At 38.5% G+C, this 23287-nt stretch overlaps 1 protein-coding gene across 5 annotated transcripts; it reads right to left on the reverse strand.

The window, feature by feature from the left end:
* Window positions 1-15982: 15982 nt before the first annotated feature.
* On the reverse strand, window positions 15983-23021 carry LOC122089307. 5 transcript variants are annotated; one of them, XM_042658923.1, is made up of 4 exons: window positions 22838-23021; window positions 22596-22738; window positions 17383-18348; window positions 15983-16602 (listed from the first exon to the last, which is right to left on the reverse strand). In XM_042658923.1, exons 3-4 carry the CDS (start codon window positions 18302-18304, stop codon window positions 16178-16180), a joined length of 1347 nt encoding a protein of 448 aa, XP_042514857.1. In that variant the 5' UTR covers window positions 18305-18348; window positions 22596-22738; window positions 22838-23021; the 3' UTR covers window positions 15983-16177. The 5 variants fall into 5 exon arrangements, with proteins under 5 accessions (XP_042514857.1, XP_042514856.1, XP_042514854.1 ...); XM_042658922.1 differs by having other exon boundaries at window positions 15983-18135; window positions 18252-18348; window positions 22838-23020; XM_042658920.1 differs by having other exon boundaries at window positions 15983-18348; window positions 22596-22713; window positions 22838-23020.
* Between the last annotated feature and the right edge of the window lie 266 nt (window positions 23022-23287).

Here is a 23287-nt window from a genome sequence, read left to right on the forward strand (position 1 = left end):
GTAAACAAATTGTTTTGATCAATTCTATAAAATTGGAAATACTGTGGTATGTGTTACTATCATGCATGAATGGTAGAAAAAAAAAAAATGTTGCCTCTATTTTCCTCCTTGTACTTATTTTTTTGGATGAATTTCCTCCTTGTACTTGATCATGTTGTCTTAGTAATTATGATATCTTTGATTGGAAAATAAAGATATAATGACATCGGGCCACTCACATGGGGTGTTTAGTGCTCTTCATTGCTTTCAGTGAAAGTTAAATGATTTTCATTCAATCTCAGTATGACCCGATCCATGCGGTTGTGGGATCAGTATGGGCTCGCGGAACTAGTCAGGCCGAAGGCCTAAATACCCGTCATTAGCAAAATAATAATAATAATAATAACAAATAAATAAATAAAGATATAATGACCAAGTTTTCCTTAAGTCACAGTGAAGGGACTAAAGCACTTCATTTCGAACTGCCATGTTGTTATGGAATAACGAATGTCCACAGTGATTAGGGTATCTTTGATTGGCAAATAAAGATATAATGACTGAGTTTTCCTTAAGTTATAGTGAAGGGACTAAAGCACTTCATTTCAAACTGCCACGTTGTTATGGGATAGTGACGAAAACGCACTTATCAGTGGAAGAAGTTGAATGATAAAATGGCAAAAATTATGTTGAAGAAACAAAATTCTAATGAGCGGAGTTGATGAACTCAACCTTCTTTCTTGGCTGTTGTGAAGTTCCTTCATACAGAAATAGAGCAAATCATTTTCTTTTCTGTGGGATTATTAAGGCCAACAGGTAACAAATTAGAGCCACTATTTGAGGAGCCTAAAACACCTTTTAAATAGGTAAGACCTTAGGAAGGGTCTCTCCACCTGAAGCTCAAGTGGCCGGAGCAATTAAATTGAGCGGGAAAGAAGACAGAGGGAAATGCTTTTTTCAGCTTTTCAAGTCACAAAGCAGCTAGGCCTTTATTATAACATTGGTTGCAAGGCAGCCATTTTCAACTCTAGATTTTTCTTGCATTGAAAAGCAAAGATTTCTTTTATTTTTAAAATATGTATAAAAAATAAAAGGATTTGTATTCACTTTTTTTTTTCTTTGCATTTTTCATTGAAAATCCACAAAGTAATAGCCAAATAGAAATTTTCTTGTTCTTTTATACTCTTGGAACTCCAATACATACCTTGGACAACCCCCTCAAGTTTTAATTTTTTTAATAAAAAAAAAAGAAAAGAGAGAAATTTCCCTACTAGAACGATTAACAAATTAACATAAATATATTGTAAGGTCAGTCCAAAAGAGATCTTAACCATGCAACATACATGAATAAGGGAAAAGATTGGACACACTGCTAGGATGCCCAGACTGTGTCATCATTCTCTCTCCCTCCCCTTTCGAAATGACCGTATGCTCCTTGCATCCTAGCCCTCCCATTGGTTGAGCCGTTAGCTCTAGAAAAGCTAGCGGCATGCCAATCCTCTCCCCATGAATAATTATAAATGTATTCTTCAAAACATCGAATCATAAGAAATGTGAGATATGTTTCTCTAAGATGAGGTAGTGGAACCTGAAAGTATGAAGACATCTATTGATAAACAAGTAAAACAACAAAAGCTGAAGTTTAAACTCCAAAGGGTAGCCGAGTTAGCAAGGGATGACCTTCGTCTCAGGAAGCGAATTTTATCAATAACTACCATGAGATGATTTTTTAACAACATTATTTGATACCAAAATCATTACATCACTACTATCAACTTAGCTCGAGCATGGCCTGATTCCACACGGTATTGCTCTCCTATACCAAGATGAACCATTAAAAACCAGACAACAGTGAGAAGCTCTCGACCCAAACTAAGCCTTTGAGCATGGTAATTTCCCCTACAATGACTTGCCGTATAGTACAACATCTCAAACCACACAAGACTAATCATCTCCCTTCTCTTCTCTGGATCCAACTTAAGCATTGATTTTGCAAGCCTGGATGCATCAAACAACACTGATTTGCTCCTATCTCCCTTCACTTCTATCGGTGGAACCTCTGTATCCACTTCATGCAACTTCCTACAAGCTTGTGATTCATCAGTTTCGATTTCCCATCTATGGAAAAAGTTTATGGCCTCAGCACATGTGTCCCCATATCTGATTTGTCCAATCCCTGCGGTCAACATGAAAGGGCGTGACACCAAAAGATATAACATATAATTTGATACAGCTCTGCTCTTCCTCTTATTGGAAAGAATTTTTTCTGAATTCTCTTCTTCATCCAAGAAATAGCAAATATCTGTAGCAATGTGCCAAAGCAAAATGCTTTCATCAAATTCAACCTTAATACTCCGATCAAGTATATCATCACGGTGGGTCATCGTTTGAAGTGCTGATTCCCCTCTTCCATTGCTGAAATACTTGTAAGATGTGGAATCTACTGCATTTTCTAACCTATGATTCAAGTCCTCAAAGATTGATTTTTTAAGCTCAATACTGACATCTATATATGTTCTGTACCAGAACTTGTCATAATTGTCCTTGATATTTATGAGCTTCATGATTTTTCCACCGATTGATGGCTGATCTCTGATGCAAAACTCGATTAAGTTGTATTGTGCCATGGAATTTGACCATCTTGGTTGATTGAGTGGTCTAAAATAAGAAACAACTCTATATAGAAGTCTTAATAACTGATTGAGGTTGTTCTTCTTCATCCAAATGAAACTCCATTCTGAGAAGACTAATCGAGTTAATGACCAAATCTCTAAAGCGATAGCCCCACCCAACAGCACATAAGTTATTGCTAAATCAATCCATGAGTAAGTCTTGTTGATGGAGAAGAAGATAATGAAAGCTGAAGTGATGGAGGACGCACTAAAGATGCGAAGAATGCAACCTGTAAGTGTATGAATCACAGCTGCCTTTGTGTAGAGAACCTCAACCCAAGCTCAATCTCAATGACTTCATAAGCTTGATCCCAAGAACGCTTCATGAAGAATGATTGACTTTCATTCTGATCATGGAAAGTGAGAATAAGATAACAATAAGGGGTTTAAATATCTGAAAGAAATGGTGGGCTTCAGAGATAAGATTCTCATCACTTATTTTGCTCTCTTCAACATAACCAAGGGAAAGTGATTGTGACTGGCTCTCTCTCACAAACTATTTCTGCATTTAGTCCGGCACTTTTTTGGAACAGTATTCTTCCATGAATTTGGCATAGTTGGGTCCTGGGTCAGGAGCAGTCACCATAGACTCTCTAAAATTATCTCTGCTCCCAACCTTTAGAGCCCATGTTCTCTCTGAATACTTAATGATTCCTGCAATGAACATTGAGTCCAAGAAAGTGCCTGAGCCACAATTCATTGTCTTCTATCAGGGCCACCAAGGTGTAAAAGAAGAAAAGGTGACCAAAATGCTAGTAGATCGTTGTTCATATTTCTTGAAGTATCTTCAGAATATCCATTATTTGAAAGGACACCAAGAGCGAAGGTTGCAACACTATCAGCCAACAAGTAGCCTAACCAGAGAAGAAGGCTAGCCCATTTGGTCACAGTACGCTTTCTACGGCTTCCAAACAGGATAAGTAACACCTGAATGGAGAGACTGATAAGAACCACTGTCCTAAGCTCCCATTTCTGCCATAATTTTATTATATTTGATAGAGACATTTTCATCAACACTTCTTTCTAGTTTTGGATTTATATATCCCTACCTGCAAAACAACCAAAATCTATAATCTTTCATGCAAAAAAGTCAAGAGAGGGAAGGACAAACATGATATAGAATCATAAAGAACATAAAAATGAAATTCATAAAAAACTAAGCACCCTACTAAAGATTAAGCCAGGAGTGGATTCTTCTTCAGCATCAGGTCTAGCTTTAATTATTCAAACATCAGAGGAGGGGGATTCCTTTTATCTGATATCAGAGGTGCTACTAATTTTGATTTCAGAGAAACAGTTGAAGATGTGTGTTGTTCTAAGAAGTTTTTGGATGACACTTTCATGCAAGTGGCTGATAGGAATTGTATAAATTTGGCTGTGGATATTAGTCCATGTCCATTGTTGAGATCAGCTTTTTCTGATCAAATTTCAGTTCTGGTAGAAGCAACAACTGGTTTTTAACCTTTGAAATTTGATTTTAAGGAATAACTCACACTTAAAAAGAAACCATGGAGAGCCATTAGGATCAAGTGCAGCAGAAAATAGCAGACTCCCCTCATCCTCCATTAATGGTTTCCCAGGTTCATTCATTTCTTGTTTTAGAGGCAATTTGGTGCTTAAATTTAACAGGAGAAACATGGCCAACCAATATGAAAAAAGGGTGAACCCAGTGCACAAGGCTCCCACATATGGTAGGTCGGGGCCAAAACTACGCAGCCTTACCCCCGAGAATGTCGTGAGACTGTTTCTACCACTTGACCACTTAATTTAAAATAACCAATCCAATTCCAGATGGTTAAAAACCATACCCTTTCTTCTCACCCAATAATTAGATTTCAGAAAAACATCTCTTTCATTTTCTTAAGAAAGCTAAAACCCTGCTAAGTTGCAAGGACCTAAGCCAAAAATTGAGCTCAAATAACAGAGGCAATCTAAGAAAAAACTTCAACAGAAGCATCAAGAAAAAAATTTCAAAAACCCAGAATAAGATCTGCTCAAGAATGTATAGAGGATATACAAAAGAAATTCACCTCTAGTAAGAACTCCGAAGAAGCAGGCCTGATGAGATAACTGAACATGAACATGAAATAGATGCTGTACTTATCACCGGTAGAAACGAAACCTCGTTCTCAGCTTCCAAAATGACGGATATGGTGCACGAAGGCTCTGTCCCCAGCATGGCTGCTTTGTCTTTGCTGTACACATCTAAGTTTGAAAATGAAAGACACCTGCAAACAAAGGGAGCAATTAACCAAGGGCCCATCCTATCTCATGAATCTTTGGAAAGTGAGGACAAGAGTTTGGCTAATACATTACTTACCTAATTGTGGGACTTGGCACTGGCAGTGTTGTCACTTGCCACCACTGGTAAGAAATTAAGAAAAGTATAAAGGAAAAACCTGGTTACCAAAGGTTGCTGAAAACAAGCTGCAACCATGAACGTCACTTTTAACCATGGAATCTCTTTGGGTTGCCTGATCTATTCATATCTGATGTTGATTTAGTGGATTAATTCCTATAATGGTCCCCTAGTTCCTAGTTTTCTTGTATCCCCTTCATGGTTGTTTTGTCCTCTCCTCTTGATTCTTCATTTCTCTGGTTCTTGACTTTGGTTAGCGTATGGTTTGGCTTTGTATTTTCATTTTTCTTTTCCTCATTATATTTTCATTCACCAAAAAAAAAAAGGTGAAAACGAGAAAGTCGAGATAAGACTTAGTTAAATAATGAGTGAGAGCAAGAGAGAGAAGGAGGGGCTGCATGGTGGTGGCTGTGGTGGTGGAGATGGTGATACAGGGCTAGGCGAGGGGCGAGGGGCGAGGGGCGAGGGGCGAGGGGCGAGGGGGAGGTAAGAGGGAAAAGGGAGCGTTCATTCGTGGGAGGGAGAGAGAAAAAGATGTTGGGGGTAATTTAAGAATTTCATTAAGCTTATTTTACTTATATGGGAATTTGGTAAATCTGTTCAAAGAGTATCTCATGATTGTAAAACATAATTTATGTCTACTAATTTTGTAAATCTTTTTCTAATCTAGTAGATCAAGGCAATTTTCTGAAGAAAAAATGAAGGGAAAGAAAATAATGAAATATATAATTATTAGTGGGGTGGAATTTGGTGGGAGAAGGGAGAAATAAAAAAAATAAAGGAGGAGAGAAATAGACATAAATTCAAAGTGTTACATCAACAAACATCAATAGTTGCATTTAATGAATTTGTCTCATAAGTTTTCTAAATAACCCTATACTCATTTTTATGGTAGTTTGTGGAAAATAAGTAGAACTGCCCAAATTTCTCACCCCTTTTTATCTTTTATTTATATTTTTTTCCATCAAACAAATAAGACCTATGATGAGATTTTTTATTTCACATGGGATGTGGGAAGTAATTTCATGCATCCCATCTCTAGGAGTAGGGATCACGCAACCACACAACTTTCATTTTGCCTAAAGAAAAAAATGTTAGACATATTGCTTGTGTGTATACAAGCCAGCGTCTGTTGTGTCTATGTATAAAAATATATATGTATGCTGATATGAGATTGACGTAAATTTGGAATCTCGATTATTCAAAATGTCTTCTATTATATAAAAATCAAATCGACGATTTTATTAGAAAACTCTCGTTCCAATTAGAAGAAAAAAAATCGTTAGCCCATTTATTAGTGACAGCTCCATATAATGAGTGCTTGATTACACTAAGCATGACCCTAAAAATAAATTTTGAAAACAAATTGATCACTGGATTAATATCGGATATTATAGCCAAAAAAAAAGTGTTAAAATCAGATATTTAATTGAAGGGGAAAAGATCCCTTCGATGCTAGCATAAAGCCGAACTGTACACTCCCACCCTGATTACCCCAATGAAATATCCAAAAATCCCCTCCCCCTATTTGATAAGTTTCCCATAATACCCTTCAATGCCAAAAATTGTACAAAGCTCTCGGTCATAGAAATGGAATTTTGAAAAATAGTTTGAAAAATACTAAAACCTAGAAGGACATTTATGAACACAAAGAAAAAATTCCATCCAAGGAAACCCACTCTATGAAGGAACCCCCACTAAAGACATTCTAAAAAAGTGGGTGGATATTGACCCTATTTGCAGATTGTGCCACAATCAACATGAGAATACTTGGCATGTTTTCCTCTCTTGTGAGTTTTCAAAAAGGATATGGGCTGCTGGTCCATTGGGCCATAAAACTGAACTATTAAATGGTTCTTCATTTTCAAACGAAATCATGTTTTTCTTTAACTCTAACACTATCCCTTTAAATAAATTGGATTTCTTTTTCAATGTCTTTATTATTATATGTTATTACATTTGGAAACACCAGAACCAAGTCTCCTTTGGACATGCTAAACCCAATCCGTATATCATACTACAACAGGTAGAATGCTGGATCTCTAATGGTATCCCCATATACTCTGATGAGCAACAGGTGACCATACATAACCCTACACCAACCCAGACATTAACACTCCTTTGTTCCAATAAAAAAGTTCTAATTTGCATAGGGACCACTGATAACAGCAAAAACATTTCTGGTTGGGCTGTTTCAATTATAACCGAAGGAAAGTGTATCTTAATTTATGCTAATTATATGATGACAAGCAAGCGTCTTTAGACGACAACAAAGAGCCTACTATATGGGATGAACAAAAGTTAGGGAAAAAAGATGGGACATAGACGAAATATGGAATGATGCAAAGGAGTTTGAAAATCTCATGTTTGCTGACAATACAAACTTATAGCCATGGAGTGCAATACCACTCTTCTTGGAAACTGCAGATGTTTTGTTTTACACTGAAGTTTTTTCACAAAAGCAACAATGACCTAGTTGTCTCAATCAAAGCCAAAGCCTTACCCCACAGGGCTATGGACTTAAAAACACTAATTAGGTATCCTAATATCTTGATGGACACTTATTTTAATAGTTAATAAAATTTTTTTTCTTCTGATAAAAAAAATAATAAATAAAAAATAAGGTCCATGTCAAACCGTCCTTTTCTTCTCATTTTCTTGCTTTTTCAGCTTTGACCATCAGCGGGTGGAAAAGTCTCAGGCGGGATGAGGACAAGATTTGATGAGGAAATATAAAAATGAAAACAACTGGGCATAAAATATTGGCCTTGGCACTCTTATCCTCTTGTGCATGTAGATTTTTAAAAATAATATAAAACACAAAAAAAAAAAAAAAAAAAAAAAAAAGAAAAGAAAAGAAGGAGGAGAAGAAGAAGAAACTGATTGGAAAAGTTAGACTAGGGATTGGGGGCAAGAGTTGGCCTAATACAAGATTAAACAAATGACTCGCCAGAAAGTAAAGAAAGGACTGAGTCATTCCTTTACCATGGCCAATGGGAATGGGATAAATGTCATAGCGAGATGAAGGTTACTTCAGACTTTCAATTAGTATGGACAATAATAATGCCTAGATTCCTGGGTAAATCCTTCTCCATGGGATTAAAAAAGAAAGAAAAAGAAATGTGTTAACATGCAAATAAAGAAGTGAGGGAACTCTTAGATTCTTAGAATTCGATCAGCTAAATAGTAGAGTTTATAGAAATTTCTCCTCATTAGAACACTCATTAATAAGTGATACAGACAACATCTAGATCTTTATGTAATGAAAATATACAAGTTCCATGCAATGGTGGTATACAGAAATTTCCTTCTTTATTCTCATAATTCTCACTGCTAAAGTCTCCTCATTACAATCTTATATTTTCATCATCACCATATCCTTATTTGCAATCAACAATGTCAACATTGTCATGTTGCATCACCACTGAAGATGGCATCACCATCACTTTTGATCATCGATGACATCATCATATAACAACCGAGGCTTGCTAAACAAAAGAAACCAATTAGTGCCAGTTTGGGTCACTAGAACTTCAATTCTTATGATTTAAGAATGTATGCTTAATAGCCAAGTAGCATTCTAGATTCCAACAGCGATTTGTCAAAGTGTTAACCTATTTGGTTCAGGTTCCAATTTCTGTGATCCATGATGCTAATCAATGCCACCTAAATCAACATAAAATTGAATGCTATTTTCTAGTCAAAGGATAATAGCTTAAAGGTATACCATTCATCGTTCAGTTCTACTCTATATCATGCATAGTTTCTACCAGTATAACAAACATAGAGCATGAAAAAGTAAGGCCCGTTTGATAACGTTTCAAGAAACTCCTTTCTGCCTTTTCTGTTTCCAGAAACAGCAGAAATGGAGCAAAAAACGTTTGATAAAACTGTTTCGTTTCACTTATTTTTAGAAATAGAAATAAAAATTTTTACTTATTTATGGTTCAAAAAACGACCCAGGTGAAACAAGTTCAAGTTAAACTTGTTTCGCCGTTTCTGGAAACGATTTGTGGCAATTCTTTCACTGGTTACCATCGACTTCTAAAAACATGACTTATCGAACACCTTCAATTCCGTTTCTGTTTCTAGAAATGGAAATTTATGTTTCTGTCGTTTCTGTTTCAAGAAACGGCAGAAACGTTATCAAACGGGCCCTAAGTCAATGACTTTTCAGTTTAACTGGCCAACGATCCTAAAAATGGGAGTACCCTGGATCCAATAGATTAAAATCCATATAACCTTTTATATAGCTTAACTATATAGTGACTATTTTAAATAAATGGTGAGAGAGTCGAACCTTTCGAAGGGATGCAGCATGCAAACAGTTGGTTTGGATGCAGGATATTTCTCATTGTCCATCTCTATAACAGGAATATGAGCTATCATTCGCCAATCTTCCACTTTCTCCTTCTGCCACCGCTCTGTCAAGAGTTGACACATAGCCATATGTACTTCTTGAAGTTCAGTGAGTTGTTGCAGCTCATTAGGCAATGAAACCAACTTGGAGCAAAAGTGGATATTCAGTGTCCTAAGTTCCTTGAGTTGGTGTAGCTCACTTGGTAGAGATTTTAACTCTGGTGATGACGCAACTGTCAATGACTTGAGTTGGGGAATTTCTGTCATGGAATGTAGAATTCCAACATTACCTTTCAGTGCCAGGTATTCCAAATGTTGAAGAGGTTTATAATGAGAAATGGCTGGGCAACTATGAATCTCTAGTTTTCTCAATGTTACTGGCAGGGCTGGAAGTGCTTCTAAACTGGGACAATTACCAAGTATCAGTTCCATGAAATAAGGCATTTCCTTTTCCATTGTTTCCAGTTTCCACATCTTTAAACAAAGCATTTTCTCCAAAACTAGTTTCTCTAGCTTTGGAAATCCCTTTAGGTCACAGCAGTCTATAATTTTAATCTGATCCATTTCACATATATGGAGAAACTTAAGGGATGGAAGTTCACCTTGCAGGTGGGGTAAATGGTCCACCTTCAAGCATTTACGAAGTTTCAAAGAGACAAGATTCTCAAGTGATGCATCTTCAAGCCATTTGGGAAACTTGGGTCCCATATAGTTCCATATTTCCAATCTTCTCAAGTTTTTATGGGGTTTGATGCCTTCAAACACTCCTTCCACCCTCTCCATCTCACTAGCAATGCAAACTTTTGACACCATAGCCTCCTTATAGATATGCATCAATAACAAATAATTGCAACGCCTCTTGCAATCAGAATTTTGTGAGCATAGATGTTTCTTGCCATCCAAAACTAGAGAAACTATACCTTCTTTCTCCTTTAAATTTGCTCTTCCAGCACCATCCATATCAACAATTTTCTCCATGTTACTAATAATTAAGTTTCCTTGGAGAAGTTTGAGATTCCCTAGCTCCTCAGTGCTACTTTCATCTCCCACAATGAACTCACTCAATGTCTGCATTTCATTCATTCTTCCAATCCCATGTGGTAAATGATTCATGGAAGTGCCATCAATTTCTAGATGCCTCAACTTTTGAAGCTTCCAAATCTCTTTGGGCAATTCATGGAGTAACGAATGAGCAACCTTCAAGGTTTGAAGCAAACAAAGTGATGAGGACATCAAGACGTACAGCCGAAGGAAGAAGAAGACACAACCTTCTTTGTGGTTGGAGTATTAGAAGGAGGAAGAAGAAGAAAAAAGAAAAAAGAAAAAGGAAGGCTCGATCCAGCCTTCCCAACGTTGGATCGAGTCCTCTCCTTCCTTTTTTTGCCAAGATTGTGTGGCCCCCACCAAATCTGATATATTAGTAGTTTTATTTCCTAGGATTTTGCCAAGATTGTGTGGCCCCCACTAAATCTGATATGTTAGTAGTTTTATTTCCTAGGATTTTGTTTATTTGAGTCTTTAAGTCAATTAGGAAACTAAGTAAATATCCTATTGATTTCTTTTTAGAAAGTTTTCTTTGTTTATAAAATTGCATTCCTAGAATATTCTTTTCTTTTTAGTAATTAGTCTCTTATTTATGTAAGGCCATTGGCCACGGTTCCGAAGGAATGAATGAAGATTATTGAAGGAAAAACAACCCCCCAATCCCCCACTACGAATTCTCTCTCGCTACCCTCTCCCTCTTCTCATCTCTCACTCTCGGTCTCCCTCTGTTTCTCGCCTCCTCTCTCTCTCTCTCACGGCTCTCTCTCTCATTCTCCTTCTCCCTTTCTCATCCTTCATCCAGCTCTTTTCTGTTTTCTGTCTTTCCTGTTGCTGCTGCCCTATTGGAGAAATTGTTCACCATCATTAGAGATTATCTCCGTCAAGAAAACCCCCAACTGGGTTGCTGCTGGAACTTCTCCAACAATCAGGACTGCTATTCTTCATCAAGTAGGTTGGACTGCAACTCTTTATTTTGGAGGACTTCGACTTCTTCTTTTCTCCTCAGACTAGGACAGCAACAAGGTAAATAATTAAACTAAACCCCTCCCACCTCCATTTATCCCTGTTATATGTTGCAGCTCATTAACATTGAAATCAGCCTTTGCCCTTTTGTTTATGCCTATTTTTACCCATTGTTTTAAGACGTTTCGTCACTGTTATATCTCAAAAACCCTTGCTGATTTTTCTATTTTAGTTTGCTACTAGAGGACATTGATTGTTTGCATATCTTATTTGGTGTCTGGATTTATTTGTGTTGAACCTAACATTCATATGACGTTTGTTCCCTTCCCCATGTCCCCACTTGAGGCTTAAGTAAGAGTTTATGTGTTTTTCCGCCTAGATTATTATTGTTTTTGTTACTTTGTTTATTAGTCTCATTCTATTTTGCATGCTTAATCTTATTTGCTGAGCTTCTTTTTATCCTATCTACCCAAGTCCCTTGAGTTAACCCTACCTAGTTAGTTAATCTTGTAGGAAACCTAGTCACCTAGGAACTCCCTACATCATCTTGGTATCAGAGCATGGTTTTGTCTAGGTTTAGGGTAATTAGGTACTGTTGTCCCTTGTTTACATGTCTTACCTTTTAAGGTCTAGTCTCCGTCACCGTCTATCTGTGGTCAAGTCTGAGCTAAGAGAGCAATACCATAAATTAGAGGACACCCTTTTCTTTCTTAAGTTGGCGGGACCATATAGCATTGGACGCTATTCCCTCCAAAAGCATATACTTGAGAGGGAGATTTCTGACTTCAAGATTGAGAGGGCTAACTACCTGTCTCAATTGGAGACTCTAAGTAGACCTTGAGTCTTTGGTGGTAACCGTACCATTGGCTGCCCATCTCCTTATATCCACTCGTAGTGGTAGAGTATACCAGGATATGTCTGACCCTCCTAGCACCTCCACCCAATCTGAGCAACTAGCTGAATTCATGAAAGTCGTCCAAGCCATACAGGAAACACAAGCTGTCCATCTCTAAGCCCTTACCGATAAGTTGGCTGCCCTCGAGACAAGTGCCCAAAACCCTGATAGACGGCAAGGCCGTAACACAATTGACACTGAACCTTGGGGCAGGGGCCCTAACCCTGAGGAAGTAGACGAAAATAATCAGACTAATGGTTATGACCAGATAGGGGATAACTTCCAAGGCCTAAGGCGTGATAAGGATCAGGGTAGGGGTCGAGGCCCACTGCCAATACGCCAAACCCAATATGGAGATGATGAGGGTTATGAGCATTATGATAGAAGCTTTGATGTCAGACGGATGATTAAGGTAGATGCCCCTACCTACGACGGTCAGATTGATGTTAGGATCCTTCTAGATTGGATCAAGCAGATGGATAGGTATTTCAATTTCTACGATATGCCAGAGGAAGTCCGCTACCAATTTGCTAAGTTCAAGCTTATTGGAGCTGCCCAGGACTTCTGGACAGACCTAGAGTACCAGGAGGACCACCTAGGACTTGAGCCAATCACCACCTGGGTAGAAATGTAAGAGCGGCTCAAGAGGGAATTTTTGCCCATCACTTATAGACTCCAGTTGTTGAATGAAATGAATACCCTGAAGTAAAGAAAGTTGACTGTGACCAAATACATGAGTAAATTCAATGAATTGAAAATTAGAAGCCGTATTCGGGAGGATGTTGAGTAGACACTACCCAGATTCCTTACTGGGCTCAACTATGAAATTCAGTCTCGTATGGCACTCCATCTGGTGTGAGACGTTCCACAAGCCTTCAGGATAGCCCTTGAGGTGGAATCCTCCATGAGAACTTATTCTCAGAGGAAGAGCTTCCAAGCTGGGGAGTCCCAATTTAGAAAACCACCCCAAGGCTCAACATGATTCCCAAAACCCTCTGTTGCACCACAACGTCAATTTGAGAACAAGGGTAAAGGAATTTTGGGAGAAGCACCCAAGAGTAGTGGGCAACAACAGTGCTTCAAGTGTTGTGTGTTTGGTCACTTCTCCAGAGAGTGTCCCAATAGGAATCTTTATATAGGAGAGCAGACCCCTGAAGAAAGTGACCAAGAGGGTTTTCAAGACCATGAGTATGAGAACCATAGACCAAATGAGACCATAATGATGAGGACACCAAGGAGGTCAGTGACCTCAAGCTCGGCATTGTGCGTTGTATGGTCTCACAACCTAAGAGTAGCGATGATTGGCGACGAATTAATATTTTCATCACTTACACATGTCATCAGGGCAAGAACTGCCACGTTGCCATAGACAGTGGGAGTTGCATGAATGTGGTCGTCAAGAGCATTGTTGCTCGAATAGGCCTCAAACCTGAACCCCACCCCAAGCCTTACAAGGTTGCCTGGGTTGATCAGTCCACTATTCCCGTTAATCTGAGGTGTTTAGCTCCCCTACACTTTGCAGGATATGAGGATCAAGTGTGGTGTGATGTCCTAGAGATGGATGTTGCCCACATCATTCTAGGTAGACCCTGATTATATGACCGGGATGTCACCAATTATAAGAAGTGTAACACCTATGTCTTCGAGTTCAAAGGGAAGAAGATCAAACTGACCCCCAGTGCCCTTAGGGAAGTTAACATTTCTCAGACAATCTAAACCCAGAAGCTTATTTCTTTTTAGATGGGAAGGCTTGAATTGTATGCTCAATCGAACTAACAGTACAAAGTGATTTACTTCTATTCCTTTATTCAAATATGACTTTATGAGAGACCTATCTTCATTGCTGACAAGTTGGGATACTGGTTCGTGGACTGGATTCATTTCAGACTACAGTGGGATGATTGAGTCGGATGGAAGATGAACAACCGGTCAATCACTAATTGCTGAAAAGCCCCAAACCCTTCTAAGACAAACTGAGATTTGGAGGTTTTAGAACATTGACTGAATCAATTGTTCTTGAATCACTGACAGTAATATTTGTAAATTAAATGACAATTACCCTTTTCTGGGTTTTGGACAATTTGAATAAAATTAGTACTGGAACTTTTGGCTTTGGTTCATTGAGTCGTCTAATTATTCTACCAGAATTTCATTTTATGATTAAACTCATGGAACTATGAATCTCACAGTTAATTTGCGCCAACCAAGGAAGATCTGAAAAACACCTTTGGTGACAGAGACAGTGAAGACTTGCGGGCGATGGTTTTGCATGTTGGACGAGCAGTCCAAAGATTTTGATCTTGGTAAATACGGAAATGGCGAAGGAAGATGGTAATATATATGTGGCATTCATTGTGATTTACGAATATCCGCAAATCGAAAACCGAAATTCCACCAGACAATTGGGTTACAATAGAGCAGAAGAGTAGAGTTGCAAAGATTACAACTCTCAAAAGTGGATTACAGCAAACATCCCAAAAGTGGATTACAACAGACCAGAAGAGCAGAATTGCAGAGACAAAAACAAACAACACTGCTGTTCAAACCCAAAAACCAATGTCTCATCTTCTTCTTTTTACACAACCTTCGAACCCTGAGAGGGGAAAATTAATGAACAACAGAAACAAGAAATCGATAAGAAAAGAAGGTAGTAACTCAATTGTGACCGATCCGACTGAAACCGGATTTAATTAGTCAGAGCTATGTCTACGGATGAACGGGGCCTTTAGTGACGACTTTTGGACTCGGCGGGCTGTAATTAGGAGATGCCGCAGCGGCTGTTGCCAGGATCAGGTTGGGGATCAGATTGGGAAATGGGGGTGGTTGGCAATTGCCGCCACTATAAGGGCTAGAGAACACCGGGGTCGGGGAATGGCAGCTATTTCCGCTGCACTTTGTTGCTCTTCTTCCGGAGCCCATGCCGGAATAATCTGAAGCCCAAGATTAGGCCTACCATCACGAGCACAGAGAATACGAAAATAAAGATCTTTGTCGCTTTCCCCACCACATTTTCCAGATGATTCTCCTCTTTTCCTTTCTTGTTTTGGGTTTCGTTAGTTGCCCAAGAAAAATTCAAAACGAATTGGGAAAAATCCCAAAGCTGAGTGGGCTCCGATTGTTTTTTTGCACGCTCTCTGCGATTTCTCAAGGAAGAAGATGCAACTGAAAGACGATCTTTAAGGTCGATCTTCAACCAGATGAACAAGCTTCGATCGTCAAACCATCGATTTTCTCAAAGAAGAATAAACCCTAACTCTGATTTCAGAACCATCGATTTCACAAGTTAGAATAAAAATTATAAAGCATCCAGGGGTTTCTCAAGGAAGAAGACAATAATAAGGTTGAGGGAAATTCATCATCTCCATTTAGACCAAGGGTATTTTGGGATTTAAAACAAATTTATAACACACTTATCAATATCTCACTCATGATCACGGTTGATATAATCTATAACTTCAGGGAAAAATTTATAATTTCAAACTTCGCTGAGGAGGGTTGTGTACAGTTGATATAATCTATAACTTCAGGGAAAAATTTATAATTTCAAACCTCGCTGAGGAGGGTTGTATAATACCTTAAATATACAGGGGAGGAGAGTGTAATTTCCTCTATATCTCTTAAGATAATTGGAATAACATCCAATTTTCAGAAACCATTGAATGTCAACATGTCATGACTAAAATACTTTTAGATAGGAAAGTTTGTTAAAAAATATCAAAAAATATCCACAATCTACTATGATTTGTTCTTCAGAAATATTAACTACACTAGATCCAACAGTATGGATCAGGTATATATATCATCCAATACAAACATCCAACAAACTAAAAACCTCATATAACATATTTCCACATTAATCTTCTTGCTTTAAGAATGAATTCTACCTGAGTTCCTAACAATATTTACATATTACATCTTAACAATTAACTTAGCTCGAGCATGGCCTGATTCTACACGATATAGATCTCCTATACCAAGATGAGCCATTAAAAAACAGACGACAGTGAGAAGCTCTCCCCCAGCACTAAGTCTCTGAGCATGGAAATATCCTCTGCATTCACTTGCCGCATAGCACAGCATCTCCAACCACACTAGGCTTATGATCTCCCATCTCTTTTCTACCTCAGGTACCTGTTTTATCAGTGATTTTGCAACCCTGGATGCCTCGAATAATACAGATTTACTTCTGTCACCTTTCACTTCTACGGGTGCAACTCCTGTCTCTACCTTATGTAGCCTTGTGCAGGCTCGTTTTTCATCAGTTTCTGTCTCTCTTTGGTGGAGGAACCTTTTGGCCTCAGCACAAGTGTCCCCAAATCTGATTTGTCCAATTCCTGCAGTCAACATAAAAGGTCGTGATACAAGAAGATATAACATGTAATTGGACATCTCTCTACTTTTCCTCTGGTTGGACAAAACTGACTCGGGACGCACTGTTTCGGATTGATCCTTTTCTCCATCGAAATAATAGCAGATATCTGTAGCTATGTGCCAAAGCAAAATACTTTCATCAAATTCAACCTTGACGCTATTATCCAGTATCTCCTTGATGCAATTATCATCCCGTGTCTCATCATATTTAATCATTTGAAGTGCCAATTGACCTCTACAAGTTCTGAAATGTTGGTAAGAGGAAGAATCTGTTTTCTTTCTCAACTTGCATTTTAAATCCTCGAAGATGAACTGTTTAAGCTCATCAGAAATGGGTTTTTTACTTCTGTACCAGTGATTATCAAAAAGGCCCTTAACATGAATGAGCTCCATGACTTTTCCCCAAAAGAATGGCTGATCTTTGAGGCAAAACTCGATCAGGTTGTACTGAGCCATGGAATTAGACCACCTTGATGGGTAGGAATATAGTCTTCTATAAGAAACAACTTTAAATATAATTCTGGTAATAAATCGATTGAATTTTTTCTTCTTCATCCAAACAATGGTCCAGTCTGTGAAGAGCAATCTAGTCAGGGACCAGAACTCTAAAGCAATAGCTCCACTCAGTAAGACGTATGTTATTTTTACGTCAATCTTGTGATATTGTTCCTTCTTAGTGAAGGCAAAGAAGATAATGGAAACAACAATAATAGAGGACACACTGATGAAGCGAAGAATCAAACCTTTCAATGTATGAACCACAGCCGCCTTGGTGTATAGAACCTCATACAAGAAGCCGAGTTCAATCTCAACAACTTTATAAGCCTTATCCCAACTTTTTTTTGTGAAGAAGGACCGACTTTCATTTCGATCATGGAAGGTGAGGATCACATCAAAAATAAGACGCTTGAATATCTGAAAGAAATGATAGGCTCTTGATATGAGCTCTATTTGATCATCATCTCCAATATTTTTGATATCTGCATTCTCTTCTATATCCTGAAAAGAAGGCAACTGCAACTCAGGTTCCCTTTCACAGACTATCCTTGCATCGAGCCCAGCTTTCATTTTGCAAGAGTATTCCTCCATGAATTTTGCATAGTTAGGTCCTGGGTCAGGATCCGTGGCCATGGAATTCCTAAAATAATCTCGGCTTGCATTCATGAGAGCCAATGTCCTCTCTACGTACTTGATGATTCCCCCCATGAACATTAGAATGGTGATCAGCCAAAGCCTAGGTTCAGGCAAGGAGATGATGAAGATATAAAATGCTGTTACAACCTGGAATAGAAGTCCAAGCAAATGCCTCAACCAAAGCTCATTATCTTCTAATGAAAAAGCCGTGATGTTGTCAGGGCCACCTAGATGTAGTAGAAGAAAAGGTGCCCAAAATGCTTTAAGGTCATCCTTTTCGTTCCCAGACTTACCACCACCATTAGACTTGTTATTCATGCTCTCAGCAAGGACACCAAGAGCCAAAGTTGCAACCCAATCGGCTAACAAGTAGCAGGACCAAACGAGGAAGTTAATCTTTCTGGCTGTTGTATGCTTTCGGACACTTGCAACGGAAATGAGTAGAGTCTGAATGAAGAGGCTCAAGAGAACCAAGTACCTGAGTTCCCATAAATTCCATAGACTTTTTATTTTTTCTGAAAAGATATACATATCCTGTTTCTCTCCTTTGTGCTTTTTCTGATCAGTTTCCAACTCTGCAGAGGCAAAAAAAATAATAATAAATAGATGTTTCCCAGACAAAAGAACTGAAAAAGCAGAGCAAATGGGCAACATTAGGAACTTAAAAGGTTCAAACGTTCAAAATGTTCTACCTGATTTTGGCTCATTCCTGGTTCACCTCTGATATCTATTACTACACTATCACTATAATATGAAAGGAACATCCACATTCTTCAATGATTCTCTATCCTCTACCTGGCAACTTAATTTCCTTCACACTTTGGCTATGTTTGGTATGCATTCTCATTCTGACAATGCAGGATGCATTTTTAACAGAGAATGAGAATATTGTTCTAATACATGTTCCATTAAAATGCATTCTTAATTTTAGAATGCTTACCTTTCTTTTCATTTCAGCATTTCATCAAACAGTTCATGAGCAGTGATTTACCATATCCAAACACAAGCAAAGCAAGCTCAATACAAGGTTATGAGGGTGGTGGATCGGTTCTGATGTCCATGGCCATGTATGCTCAGCTCGTGCAATAGATATTTCAGGTGCCCAATTATTACCCAATGCCTTTTAGAGTTGATGATACTCTCCTTCGCATTTTCCATGGCTAAATCAATTTAAGGTGAATTTCATGTAGAAATTTTCTACACAGTAACTCCCAAAACCAGAAGAAAAAAATCTTATACAGTAACCCAGAATTTCTGCTCAAGAGTGAGGATCAGAAAATGGCCACAATTTCCCCTTCTATTGAACTTGCTCAAATATTAAAACCCTAGACAATTTGGATTTATATGGGTTACACTTCATTCAATTTGGTATGTCCTCTTCTATCTGTATTTTCTGTGTTCCTTTACCTAGAGTATGGAAGAATTTACCATATTCTTACTATGCTGCTATAAATTTTGTATTTGGTTGAATCGATTAAGTGCACTGCCAAAAGTGATCTCAATCTGACAGTAGGCTGTAGAGATATTGTATGAATGCCAGAATTAGAAACCAGAATTAGAAACCAATCAATATCTATGTATCAACACAGCAGTTCATTCCCAAACTAACAACAGATCAATGACCCAACAAGTTGTAATATACATCATATATGATACATCAAACCCAAAGTAATCCAACTGACAGAATTTTCAAATCAACAACAACCCAAGATAGTAACTCAGGGACAGATTTAGTAGCTATTAAGATCTCTAATTCTTCCAAGCAGATCAACATTAAACTGTACCCACTTGTAAGGATCGATGACTTGGGATCGAGCATCTCCCAAAACATGCTATCGATTTGATGGTTAAGTGGACAGATAGGAACAAAAGTCTGAAATTAGCAAGTATGATGTGGAACCACGTTCGAAAACCCTTTTTGTTTAGCTTGTGGGCCCACCCAAACAATTAAAACCAATTATAAACAAGCAACGGCTATTGGTTTGCTTGTGGTGTGGGTTCTTTGCTTGTACATTGAACCATTATGCACAGATACCTCTATGGGTTGCGAGGGGGCCAAATGTGCCTTTGTTAAGAGAATGAAAAAGGTTCCTGGGTTGCTTACCTAGTTAGATGGAAAGACATTGCCCTTTCATTCTCATTCCGTCTCTCTAGCTGCCCTTGTGGTGGTGTGAAGTGGCTTGGAATATGATGCATATGCTACCATGCCATCATAAGTTCATTTTCCTTGTGTTACTGGTGCCTGTGCATTGTGTGTGCTCTAGGATGTGAGACATTTTGTGAGCAAGTTGACGTTCGTCTTCTTGAATCCTTTGGTTGCGACTTGTTGCATAAGAACGATAGATCATCATGCACGTGTTAACCAACATTATCCAATGCACAATTTGGATGTGGTTCATATGGAGCTTGGCGTCAAGAAGGAAAGCTACATGCTTGATCTTGCCAGTAATCATATGCATGTCTCAAAGATTAAGCCATGCATGTGTAAGTATGAACTACTTATGCATTCCTCTAGCTCAAGTTGTGGGTTGCTTCTCTAGTTTTCAATGCAAAGTTGTGTATTACCTATCTAGTTTTCAATATAGAGTCGTGTGTTCGAGTTGTTACTTTCGTGCTCAACGGGACTGTCAAGAATTCATTATCTAATTCCTCTTTTCATAAAAGTAGTTGGGTGATGGATTATCTTGGTGGTGGCCGTAATGCATGTAGGACGCTTTGGCTAGACCAATCTATATCGTACGTCATGTAGGCATCCAATATCTTATCATTATTTGTCGTTATAAGTCTGTGGCTGACCTGTAAAGGTGCGTCAGGTTGACAGCCGGCACTTATTATAATTAGTCATAACCCGTCAATCTTTTTGCATGGATCCTTGCGCTCGTCCTTGCTTAGAATCTCCATGTAGCCGACCCCATTAAGTTGAGAGAAGGTTTTGGATGTTATTGTTATTGAACACTTCATTCAATTTGGTTCAATCAATGGATTTTAGCCAAAAATTGAAATCAAACTAAACCAACTGAAATTTTAATTTCCAAAACTAAAATCAACATATTCCATCTTTATCTTGAATTTGTTTCTAGCAAGTTAGGAGCATGTATTGGCACCATGGTTGGGAAGGCACTGTCTCTTACATGCGTGACATGCTCGTCTAACTCCACTCCATGGGTAGTCCATGTTTGTAGTAGGGATTCCATTTGTAACACACGTCATAACCAATAGATTTTTTTTTCTTACCAAACAAAAATATGTTTTTAGCCAGCTTGACCTACAATAGCTAGGATGATATTTTCAGGTCAAGTACAAAGGAAGTTTAGGGGTAAGAAATATTCTATGGTATAGTTAAAGCTTTTACAACCTTACGGATCCATGTAACTAACCCCATTTAATATAACCACCGAAAGGACATGTGATGAGGAGTATAGAGAATAGTCTCAAATAAGTCAGAGACATTAGATAATTTCATATACCAATTGGCTTTCTCCACCTAATAGTTAAAGTATTGGATTGGATAATTCAATGCCTTATCAGAGTCACCAGACTTAATAGTCACTACATTAAGGATGCACTTGTGTACTGTCATTGATAAGAGGGGACATATTTGTGAAATGTATTACAATCCAAAAGGCGTAGAAAGTGGGCACTAATAATACATTAATAATACCTACTAATTTAAGATTTTGGAATAGACACACTTCAACGGATATGGCTCCTCTCCAACGACTAGGGTGCCCAACCATTTACTTCCTAGCCATCCAACAGCTAGGATGACTTGGACACTCATCCGGAAGCGTGTCCAAGTCATCCCCACCGCTAAGTAAATGGTTGGCATTGGAGAGGATCTTTTTCCCACTTCAGCATGGTATTCAAAGCCACTAAACCCGCTACCTTAATAGTACATATAGCTATAACCACCCAAAAGAGGGGCAACATGTGAGGAAAATATTGGAAATAGTCCCAATTAACTCTAGGACCCTGGATAAATTCATAGACCACTGGGGCCTCTTACCCTAACAACTTAAAGCTAATTGGGTGGATATTTTTATACGTGAGAAAGAACACTACCTGGTCATGTTGCCACTATGCCAATGTTTGGCCCGGTGGGATTGCACGCACAAGCATCTAACCAGAGGGTAGGAACATCTTTATGCGGTGCTCTATGTCTAGGCTTAGAGAACACAATCAGGTTGCTTTCTTTTCCTCTTTTTATATATGTGATAATCACTATACTTTCTTCTTCTATCCCACTTAGCGCCGCTGGACAACAGCCACCCTACCGGGTGCTAGTAGGGCCAATGGCCCCACCTACTCCTACACAAAACACTCCCACTCACCTGAATATGACAGGGTTCAATCCAACAAATTAACTCCTCCCCTGGGGGCGGGCCCTTCAAGTTGAAGCTACCACCACTAGGCTAAGCTAGTGTTCATTCAATAATCACTATACAATTAGGGACACGGTTTTTCTTCACCAGGTGGTTTAGTTCATCACTCATCTCTCCATCCCAGGGTTCACAAACCCCTATAGAGTTTTAGTATCTTTCCTGAAAAACCCTCATTGTAACCCATGTGTGCATTTAAAAGCACTCATGGTAATTGGATTCATGTCCTTAGGAAAACTTAATTAGTCCAAAAATATATGATAATGCATAAAGATAGAATAGTTTGAACAATGAACAAATATATATCTCTTTCTCTCTTTTAGAAATAAGAGAACAGCGGTGGGTGAAGAAAAACTTGGTCTTTTCTTTTCATTTTATTCTTCTTTGGCGTTCGATCAAAGTAGAAACAAGAAATTTAGTGTCGTTGGATCGAGGATTCTTACATGAATTATTGCCGTTGATCATATGACGACTGTTGGTAAGAAAACCCGAAACGAATCCAACCACTAAACTTGCTCACAACAACCGCGAAATTGAGCTGATTCCCAGATATGGTGGTACCTTCAATCGGCCGAGGTAAAGCTAGCTTAAGAGAGATGAATATACATACAACAAACCCCAAAATTAAATGAATTCTTAGATGTGTAAAATGCTTGAGAGAGAAAGTGAGAGAGAGAGATCATACCCTGATATTCCTGCACTGTACTCCTTGGTATGTATACAAGCAAGAAATTTAACCCCCAAGTCTGAGCTCACTCAACCCTCACCTTCTTACAGAAGGGAAAGAGTAAAGCAGGAGACGACTACTCCAGAGTCCAGTCCACTCTCTCTCTCTCTCTCTCTCTCTCTCTCTCTCTTATCTTATTGGGTGGATGACAGTTAGGCATTGCTTTTATTAATTAGCTTTTGCGGTTGTTTGGTTGTCACATATGAATTCAAGCGATACGGAGCTTTGAAGTGGGGGGTGTCACTTGCTTCTAGTTCCACAACTTCCACTCTTACCTAACTATAGATACCTACTAGTCTCTTCATTCGTGAAAATTGAAGAGGACTGGGCGTGCCGTTTGCCTTTTTGAAACTATTGACTCAAATCACAATATGGGAGCAACTAGATTTGATAAGTAAAGATGGAAGA

Source organism: Macadamia integrifolia, chromosome 9, assembly GCF_013358625.1.
Source record: "Macadamia integrifolia cultivar HAES 741 chromosome 9, SCU_Mint_v3, whole genome shotgun sequence".
Lineage (NCBI taxonomy): Eukaryota > Viridiplantae > Streptophyta > Magnoliopsida > Proteales > Proteaceae > Macadamia > Macadamia integrifolia.

What these genes read in the sequence shown, in the direction of transcription:
- LOC122089307 (XM_042658920.1), bottom strand. Translation starts at nt 18,304, where the DNA reads ATGTATATCTTTTCAGAAAAAATAAAAAGTCTATGGAATTTATGGGAA.